At 53.1% G+C, this 10,134-nt stretch overlaps 1 protein-coding gene across 1 annotated transcript in view; it reads right to left on the minus strand.

Moving 5' to 3' along the window:
- PODXL (podocalyxin like) overlaps positions 1 to 3,306 on the minus strand; it is a 42,048-nt gene extending 38,742 nt beyond the window's left edge. Inside the window, exons 1-2 of the mRNA XM_019509619.1 lie at positions 2,707 to 3,306; positions 1,130 to 1,359 (exon numbers count right to left, since the gene is read on the minus strand). Of these exons, the coding sequence (XP_019365164.1) occupies positions 1,130 to 1,359; positions 2,707 to 2,986 (510 nt within the window). The 5' untranslated portion in view covers positions 2,987 to 3,306. The remainder of the gene's footprint in view (positions 1 to 1,129; positions 1,360 to 2,706) is intronic.
- Between the last annotated feature and the right edge of the window lie 6,828 nt (positions 3,307 to 10,134).

Raw genomic sequence — 10,134 nt, forward strand, 5'->3', positions numbered from 1 at the left:
CGGACATGTGGCAGCAACTCCGGCATTGAGTAACTCCTGCTCAAGTCGTGTGCCCCATGCCAAAGCTGAAGCCACCAGTGCATGCCCCTCTGCCATGGTGGCAACTCTACTCCGGCATGGGCCATGGGACGTGCAGTAGCAACGGCAGCTCCAGCACGGGATGGTGGTGGGACTATCGGCCAAGGAACTGGGGCCATGGCAGCAGCAATGGGTGAAGTGCCCGGAGGGCAACTGGGGTTGTATTAGCAGCTCTTGCTTGCCTTCCTGCTGCCAACTGCCAGGTCTACCTAGGCCTGGATTTTGTGGCAAGCCACTTCCCCCTGGCCACATCCCCAACTTCCCAAGGCCTCCAGTAAATGGGAGGGCTGCACAGAGCGGCTCCTCAGGCCAGATCTGGCCTGCAGACCATACGTTTGACACCCCTGCTCTAATGCATGGTGTAGCTCCTCTGCAGAGCAAACAAAAAGACCATGCACAACCCCTGCAGGCCCAACCACCTGTCTTATCTCCAGCAAATTTCTTCCTCCATTATATTTTCTCTTCCATCCCAAATAAAGTTCTTCCCTGAACGGCAGCCGGATTGCAGCTCCCTCTCCTCCCTCATCTGGGGACTTTACCCAATCCTGGGCTGCAGGCTCATGCCTTGTTAGAGGTTTTCCCAGAAAGACCTCCACCTACGGCAGAGCTTGTGTCTTCTCTTGTGGCCTGGCCGTCAGACAGCAACATGAACATGCAGCCTGAAGCATAGAAAAGTCATAGCCTCATGGAAAAGCAGGGCTGGCAGGACCCCAGGGAAGTCATCTAGTGCAAACCCCTGCTCCAGACCCTTCTTCCCTAACTAAGGCACCCCAGTCAAGTGTTTCTTGAACCTGCTCTTCACTTCAGGAACCCTCACCCCCAACTGCGCTGCTTGCAACATCAAAAATGCCTTACACCTTGCAGGGGGACGAGGGCACTGTCGATGTCCTGTCACTGGAAGTAGTATGTCAAGAGACCCAAGGCCTCCACGCCAGGTACAATCCAGCATTAGACGGTCATTGCCCAAGACTTGCCTCAGACTCCCAAAGAAGCATGAGCCTCCTCTCCTACCTCCTCTGGGCACGATTAAGAGACTCCTAGGGCCCATTACCTGATGGGAGTCATGGGGCTTGGACGTAGACATGGGCTCAGACACACGCTCGGTGTTAGCTGGAGTAGACGTGGCAGCCCCAAAGGCTGAGACGGTTGGCGGCAAGGGAGGATAAGACTTCTTCGTGGTCGCATCCTTTTTGTCTCCCCCAGATTTGCCAACCGTGGTTGCTGACATTCCTCTGGTTGTCTCAGCCTCTTTCAGCTCTTCTGTTCCACCTTTACTGCCACCTGCATTCATGAATGAACAAACAAGGCATGGGGTAGTTAGACAGAGGTCTGCAAAACACAACCGGTGGAGAGGCGATGTGAAGGGAAGACTGGTGCTGATCTAAAGCCCTAGCTGCAGGTTGAAGATTTCTGTCTAGAAATCTCCTTCATTTTGGTTGGTTTAGTTTTCAAATATCAACCTTGCTGGCTAGAAGCTTGCTGCAGGTTATTATATGTCCTGGTGAAAGCCTGGCAGTCTGGGGCCTGGAGAAGTGTCCTTTTTCATACCCAGATGCATTCACAGCCCAGTGGGAAAAGCTGGGAGCGCTGTGGTGGTTGGAGCCACACTGGGAGGGACAGCAGCCAGGTCCCTGGTGTCTCAAAGGCCTTTGTGCAAGGGGAAGTAGGTGTCCTGATGTACAAACAGATCCCCTGCCCCGTGTTGCTACTAATTCCCCCTTGGTGGAAGGGGAAAAAACATGTTAAAAAGTCGTGTCCTGCTCCACCATTTGCTTTTGGCCTCTTCCAAAGCTTGTGTTTGCACTGGATTGGGAGCCTGATACTTCTATGGAAAAGTTTCCCAGGGCTTTGCCAACTCCAACCTGGGGCCGTATCTGAGCTAAGCATGCCCCTTCCAAAGCCTCTGAAACCAGACACGAGGCTCATGTAGTAAGACACCCCCGAGTGATGGGGTGTCACTCCTGAGTGATGGCCAGCCCCTATGAAGGCCTCTCCAGGTCTGCTCTGCCCTGCTAATAATTCAAGGGTAGCTTTTGTGATGTGGCAAGTTATGCACTGGAAACTGGACCGAACTCACCTCAGCCAGGTGCTGTAGGGTTGCCAACCCTCCCAGATTGACCAGGAGTCTCCCAGAATTGAAGTCGATCTCCCAGAGACTACTGAAAGCAGCCCGGGGGATCGATAGCGTGAACGGGTTGAACAGTGCAATTCATGACATTATGTCGTGTTGGCAAAAAAAAAAAATCTCCTGGAATAGCTTCAGGCAGAGTTGGCAACCCTAAGGTGCTGGGAGGGCAGCAACGTTTCGCCACAGCCAACCTGGGCTGGGTTTGAGCCCATGGGCTGTCCCTTGACCCACGAATAATCTCAGAATCAGGCACGTGGCTTGTGGCAGGGCCCGCACTCAAAAGTAACAGCTAAAGGAAAGCTTGAACCTGGACCTCAGGAAGGGGCTCTTTTTAATGCAAGGGGCTACGATAACGCTGGCACTAAAGGGGTCCCGGGTCTGGTCACTGCCCATTAGGAGCTTGGATCTAGGAAAGCCTAAAAGTGCTCAGGCTCTAGTGGGAATAAGCACCCTGAAAGACCAACCGGCCCCCAAAGAAGAAGACACAACCTTGCTTGTACCTGAAATGGTTTCCAGCAGTGTGGTATTCAGAGTTGGACGCACCGCAGGGTCCTTATCCGGATGGGTGCCAGCTGCCGGAGTCGTCCCAGGCATGGTGGGCTTCATAGGAGCTGACGTGGGGGCTAAGTCCCCAACAGGGCTTGGTATGACTTTCCCATCAGAGGAGCTGCCAGTGCGAGGTGGGGGGATTTCTGTGACATGAGAGGAGCTCGCCATGTCAGGGGGGGCACCTCCTGTACTAACACGTATCGTTTCCAGGGCCGGGGGGGAGCTCATCATGCTGCGGAAGGACCCTTCCACAGTAGGAGAGGAGCTTCCTGCACCATGGGGGGTACTTCCCAGGTCAGGGGAGGGGCTTTTCTTGGTAGTGGAGGGGATTGTTTTTGTGTGTGTGGTGGAACTGCCTGGGCCAGGGGAGGACTTTTTTGTGCCATGGGTGGTACCCACGGAAGTAGGAGAGGAGCTTTTTGAGTCAGAGGGGGGAGGTTTTGAGCTCGAGGAGGAGTTTGGGGCAAGAGAGGTACTTTTCAGGCTAGAGGTGGAGCTTTCTGGGCCAACGGAGGAGCTTTTGGTGGCAATGGAGGAACTTTTCAGGACAGGAGAGGAGCTTTTTGGGCCAGAGGCGGAGTGTCCCATGCCAGCAATGGTGCTGCTGGTGGTAACTTTGGTCGAGTCTGATGCATCTCCTAGAACAGAAATTAGCTTGAGATGGTGATTTAATCAGATGAAAGTTTGTCTACTGCAAACAGCTCCATTCCCCTTATTCCTCATCACAGACCCAATACCCAAGGCAGAGACTGCGGTAAAATGATAACCGGTGGGTGCCCAGCCCTTCTTCATTGCTGGGAACTTTCTACGGGGACAAACCTGATGCATAGGGTGAGCATAAATTGCTCCAAGGACAAGTGCTGGGTGACAGGAAGGCTAACGAAGAGGTGCAGAAAGGGAGCGCAGAAGCCATAAAAGCACAGCAAGGTGTCTGGGGGCGAGGGACACAGGAGGCAGAGGTCTGGAGAAGGCACCGTGAAGTCAGCCTCTCTGCTCACAGCTGGACGGTCAACTGCCTTTGCAGCCTCACCCTAAATTGGTCTCTCCAGAAAGGGTCATTTTAATCTTACAGTCATACAGTGATCTCGTGCCATTGCCCACTTGGCAATATACAGAATAAGAGGCCACAAGCCAAGGTGAGGGCATGCATGGGAGACAGACTGTCCAAAAGCTAGCTAATGCGCTCTAGGCTTTTTGCTTGGGAACCAGAATGGTTTTTGCCCCGTGGCATGGATGTTGCAGCTCCCTGGTAAATAGGGACTGCTCTTGTGGCTCCTAAGCCTGGCAGGCTGCATGTCACTGAGCAAGCAAAGTCGTATCAGCATTAGACTAAGAGACTGCCTGTGCACACACATCGCGCTCAAGTGTTACCCAGCCCTCCCTCACCGCCTGGATGGCAATAAAGGTCGGTTTGTCCATTGGTTTTGCTTCTTCTCATAGTGACAAGAACGGGTTTTACTTATAAAAGGGAACGAAGGAATCATTCAACAGTCCCTTACCCTGGCAGCAAACACCTCCCCAAGGATGCAGGGGCTTCGCGCAAGCAAAGAGAGGGGGGAAAAAAAATTCTGTAGGAGCACCATGTGAAATGACTGGCATCGTCTCACTGGAGAAACGTTCTTCATCGAAGTTTGAGGAAGTCACTTCACCCAGGATTTCCACTAGGATGACACTCCCCAAAGACAGTCAGGGCTCATGGTAGAGGCGATTTCTCTTATTAGACCAACAAGAATTTTGCAAAACCATTTCTTTCATTGCAAAAAAAGAGTAAAATCTGGAAAGGCAGAAAATTCTCAGCTCCCACCTTTCTGGCCTGGCAGCTTTAGGGCATCTCAAGTGCTCACCTCCGGACTTTCATCTCTTGCACTATCATTTTTTTTCCCATCATGCAGGGAAGATTGGAAAGGAGTACACCAGCCCTCTGACCCTGGGGTGGTTTTTTTTAGTGGGAAACAGTGTCTTGGTGGTGGGATCATGGAGTCAGAATAACAGTGCCTGCAACCAAAGTCATGATGTCTGCTGCAAGGGACTCTGAGAAAAGCTCTGTGCACACACATCCATGGCAGGCTGGGGCTGGAGAGCCAAGAGGAAGAAGTGCCCAGTGGAAGAGCATGTACTGAATAAGCCTGTTGCATGCTTAGGTGACTGTTTCTCCTTAGAAGGAGACCTCAGCCAGGGTAAAAGCCCCGTGCTTACTCTTACCTATTGGCATCATCCATTTAGCTCGCGTGAGCAGGACTTGTGATGTTGGTGCCAGAAATGCTTGGTTCATTTCCCACCAACAGCTTGGGCTAGCTCTCTCTTGCCCTGCATCTGGCCTATTGTTCATTTGTGTAGGAAAGGCTACGGCATTGAACGGCCATCCAAAATGCAGGGCAATGGAAGGGATCACAGCATGCCAATTGGTTTGTTCAAGTTACCCAAGCAGACCTGAGGCTCAGTCTTTGTTGCTAAGCCCTGGCAGAGCTGGGGCAGGGTTTTTAACTCTCAGGCACACCGATGGTTGGATTGGGAAGAGGCGCAGGGTGGGCTTGCTGCAGGATGTGTTTGGAAAGGCCGCACAGCGCGTGGAAAGAGAAGCCAAGCACAAAAGCAAATGACGATCCTCCCTTCCTCCCCAAGCCCATCTGAAGCCGCCACGGCCTCCTTGCAGCTTCTGGCCTCAGGCTCATTCTCTGTCCGAGACCCTCCCACTTTTCTCTCTCTGGAAATCGTCCCCATCCCCCTCACCCCTCGACCACTTCACTGGAGCCGCTCAGATTGGCTCAATGTCTATTAATAGCGGGGAAAGGAAACACAAGAGAATAACCTTGGAAACGGTGGGTGACACCCCTTTTATGACCGGCGGGCAGATTGCCCCTTGCTCCTTGTTGCTGGCTGAAAGCCTCTGCTTCTCCCACAGCGGGATGGGGAACGGAGCTGGGGTCAGGCAATGCAGCTAGTGGGGGCGGAGGCCACACACCACCAGGGCTTTGCAAACCTTGAGAAGTTGCTATTTCCCCCTCTGCAGTCTTTCCCACTTCGTAAAAGGCCAATGGGTTGAGCTCATCAAAGGGAAAACTGAAATGCGGCCATCCCTGGGGTGGAACATGGCAGCGATATGACTGCACATAAATGAAAATGAAGGCATCTGTCATCTGCAGGTGCAGCTGGGGAGGAGAGCGCTAAATCAGCAGGATGCAAGTGCTCGCACAGGCATCTGGTCGGAGCAACACACCTCTTGCTGACAAGTCTGCCACTGACTGCACGTGGCCAGGACCTCGGGTTTATGTCCCCTATAGAAAGAGAGCATCCCCATCAGCTGTGTATGTCCCCTATAGAAAGAGAGCATCCCCATCAGCCGTGCACCCCTCCTGACCGGATGCCATTGGCAACCATCATCACACAAATCCCTCCACAGGCCAAATGGCAGGGTCTGAATGCAAATTATAAGCAATGCCATTAACCCTGCAGAAGAGAAGGTGGCCATATCATAGAAAAAATCTGTGCTAATTGGCATTAGCCAACCTGTTACTGCAAGTCCCATTGGTTACAGAAAGCTACCGAATGAATGAAACCCCCTTGCACCTTCTGCTCCAGGCCAACGCGAAATCAAAGCGTGCAATGTTCGCCAAACTGCATGAGTTGGCAACTCTCAGTGAGCCCCCTCGAGGCACTCTGCTGACAGCAGTTCATCGGGCCAATTATCCGAGGGCTGAATTTGCATCTCATTCGAAACCGGGCCAGAATGAAAGCTGCCATGAGCCCTCACAGCACTGCACTGGGAAATATTAAAGATGCTTCCTTGATCTCGCAGGACAGGCCTACGAAGGAAGCCCGCATACTGGGATTCAGATTGAATGCAAAGCTTGCTTTCAGCAGGGGGGAGAGCAGGCTTCCTTACCGGCCGCAGGGAGGAGGATTCATTTATAAAGACTGTTGGAGCTAGAGCTGTTGAGGGCTGGCTTGCAAGCAATACCGAGAAATGAAAGAAATAAAGTACACTGTGTCCTCTCCTCCCCTATTAAGCGGGAGCAAGGAGGAGGGTGCATTCAATCCAAGGCTGATGTCCAGCAGGCCCGACTAGATAAGCGCTGACAGCTGCACTGCAGGAGAGATGAACGCCAGGCATTCTTCAGACCCGAAAGTACTTTGCTCTTATCGCTCCGGTTCAGCCCAACAGCCGGACAGAGGCTTTTGACATCTGGGGTGTTCAGTGGGCGCTCCCTGCAGTGACAGATTTAGGGTTTCTCTTTCCCATCACAGTGTTGCAACAGGTGGCTCTATGCCGTGCATCAAAAAGGCACCACCGGAGATGAGCAAGCATGGGAGCAGTGGTCTGCCGGCACCAGCGCAGAGGACAGCCCTTCCTTCCCAATGAACCCCCGCAAGGCATCAAATAGAGGGGACCGGGATGGGACTCACAGGGCTGCCGTTCCCAGCTCTGCTACAGTCTTTCTGTGCCAGCTTGGTTATCACCATAAAGGTTGTTAGGTGCTTACATACCTTTGAGTGCGTCAGCCTCAGTGCCTCAGTTCCCTGCCTGTGAAATGGGGAGAAAAATCCTGCCATGGACAGCCTCATTGATTTAGACAATAAGCTCCTCGGGGCAGAGACTGCCTCTTGCACGATGTCTGTGCCAGCACATCAAGGCCACTAAATGCTGTTAGCATGCCCAACAGCTGCTCTTTGCGGCCTCACTCAGACCGCAGCAAGGGGCTAGCTTTCAGCCATGGGCTTTGTGGTGTAGACCCCCTACGCTTGAAACTATCAGCTTGTTTGGGACACGGAGGCAAGGCCTGGGTAGCTTTGGACAACACATGTACATTCACAGTGTCCCGACTTCCCCCTGCGTTTCCTGGGGGTAAAATACCCCTTTCTCTTGGGACACTGGGTGACCCGATGCAAGGCTGTCTGAATGCGGACAGCGCTGGGTAACTGCTAGCTCCTCATCACCAACCACGCAGAGATAGCCGCAACTTTGCCAGCTTGCAGCTGGGGCTCTGTATGGCAACACGAATTCCCTAAGCTAGCCGGGCTCTTCCAAGAACTAGGTTTTCCACCATAAACCAGAGGCCTGCCTTCCTCTTAACCATTCTCCGGGTGATGTCTCCCCTGGAAGAAGTATTCCTAGCTTCCCCAATCTCCTTTATGCAGTGTTTCTGCTGGGCAGGGCAATGAGCCTAGGAAACCGTAGGAGAGTGGCAGGATGGTCCAGTGATTAGGGCCCTAAGCTAGGACTTCAGAGAGCTGAGTTCAATTCTCTGCCTTGCCACAGACTTCCTCCATGACCCTGGGTGGGTCTCTTAGCACGTGGGTGCTTCAGGTCCTCATGCAGATAACTGCACCAACGATCGGAAATACAGCAGCAGGGCCCGTAGAAGAAAAGAGGGGTAAGAAAAAATGATTTCTCCCATGCACTCTCCTGTTTCACACTGGAAGGGAACCACCATCATCCTGGCATGGCCAACAAGCTGCTCTGATCAACTCAAGCCAGGGCATCGATCCTGGTCTTTCAAGGTGGGTGTCCTTACCATCGGGGACCTGGCTATCCTCTCGCTGAAACAGGGCCTTGACCTTGCTTCCCCAAATCCCAGGGTAAGGACCCCAGACATCAGGTTATAGAAAACTGCATCCATATCCCAGCAGCTCTCCATGCCGCAGCTTGAGTGAGCGCCATAACAAAAGGCAGGGGAGTTTTGCATCTCCTGGGCCAGTGGGTCGCAACCTTTTTAGATTCAAGGCGCCCCTGGATAGACTCTAGGCACCACCTGGAAAATGCCAGCTCTTAGTTTTCACTCTTTTTTTTGACTACAGAAAAAAATAACAGCAGCTTTTCTGCTACCTCAGAAAGGCCACTACTATGGATTTCCATTTGAAATCTCTGGGTTTATCTTGTGAATCATGTCTGCAAAAACCTCCCAGTGCTTAAGGCAGCCCACAGGGAAGTGGCACCCTAGTTGTATATACACATATTGCCTACCTGAGTATACAGATACGTCGGGGGAAGGGGAAGGGGAAGTTGAGGACGGAGGGAGCCACGGAGCACCGAACAAAGAGCCACCCACAAAAACAGCCCGACCAAGACAGGCAACGAGCACAAGAAATACCCAGGTAAGAGACAGGGGCCCGGATAGCTCTAGGATTAGGGTGGCGGTGCATGACCTTCAGGAGGCTTTAAATGCCTCTACACTAATGCTCATAGTATGGGGAACAAGCAGGAGGAACTTGCCCTCCGGCTAGCTAACACCAATCCAGACATAGTGGGGCTCACCGAAACGTGGTGGGACCCAACACACGACTGGATGGTGAACATCAAGGGCTATGGGCTGTACAGGAGGGACAGGGTGGGGAGGAAAGGCGGGGGTGCGGCGCCTACGTCAAAGGGCAATACACATCCTCAACAAACGGCGGGGGGGGTCAGAGGAGGGGCAGACTGAAGTGCTCTGGGTCCGAATACAAGGGGGTCAGGGGGAAAGGGACTTAACGGTGGGGGTCTACTACAGACCACCCAACCAGGGAGAAAAGCTGGACCGGGAATTATCAGGTTAGCTCGCGGAGGCAGTAAAGTCAAGGGATGTGGTCATCATGGGTGACCTGAACTACCCAGACATCTGCTGGGAAAAGCGGTCAGCCAGGTCTGATGGCTCACGTAGGCCCCTAGCCCAAATGCAGGACCTCTATCTAACCCAGGAGGTACACAGCCCCACCAGGGCGATGACCTGGTGAGGGGGCTGCGGGTGCTCGACCACCTGGGCGACAGCGATCATCGCCTGCTGGGATTCACCATCCAGCACAAGGTGGCAAAGGCTCCAGCAAGGCAGCAACCCTGGACTTCAGGAGGGCGGACTTCAATGAGCTAAGGAGAATAGTCAGGGAGGCACTCAGGTCCCGGAGGGGAGGGGAGCCAGGTGTCCAAGGAGAGTGGTCGCTCCTTAAGGAGACGATCCTCCAAGCCCAAAGGGAGGTAATCCCAACACATATCAAAGCGAGCAGGAGGGCACATAAGCCCCCATGGCTCACCAAAAGCATCCGGGAACGTCTCAAAGCTAAAAAGGAGGCACACAACCAATGGCAGGGAGGGGTCATCACCACCGAGGACTATACTACGGTTGCTTGGGGATGGTCAGGAAAGCCAGGGTGGAGATGGGACTGGGACTAGCTTCCCAGGTCAAGGACAATTAGAAGTCCTTTTTTAGATACATAGGGGGCAAAAAGAAGGTACCAGGTAATGTGGGGCCCCTGCAGGATACACTAGGAAATCTGGTGGTTGCACAAGACAGCAAAGCTAACCTATTTAACAATTTCTTTGCCTCCATTTTTTTGAGCAGGGACCAGGTCATCCCCCCACTGGGACCCCCGATGGTCCCAGGGGAGGCACTGCCAGGCATAGGGTCAGT

Source organism: Gavialis gangeticus, unplaced genomic scaffold (genome assembly GCF_001723915.1).
Source record: "Gavialis gangeticus isolate Ggan-Ray unplaced genomic scaffold, GavGan_comp1, whole genome shotgun sequence".
NCBI lineage: Eukaryota > Metazoa > Chordata > Crocodylia > Gavialidae > Gavialis > Gavialis gangeticus.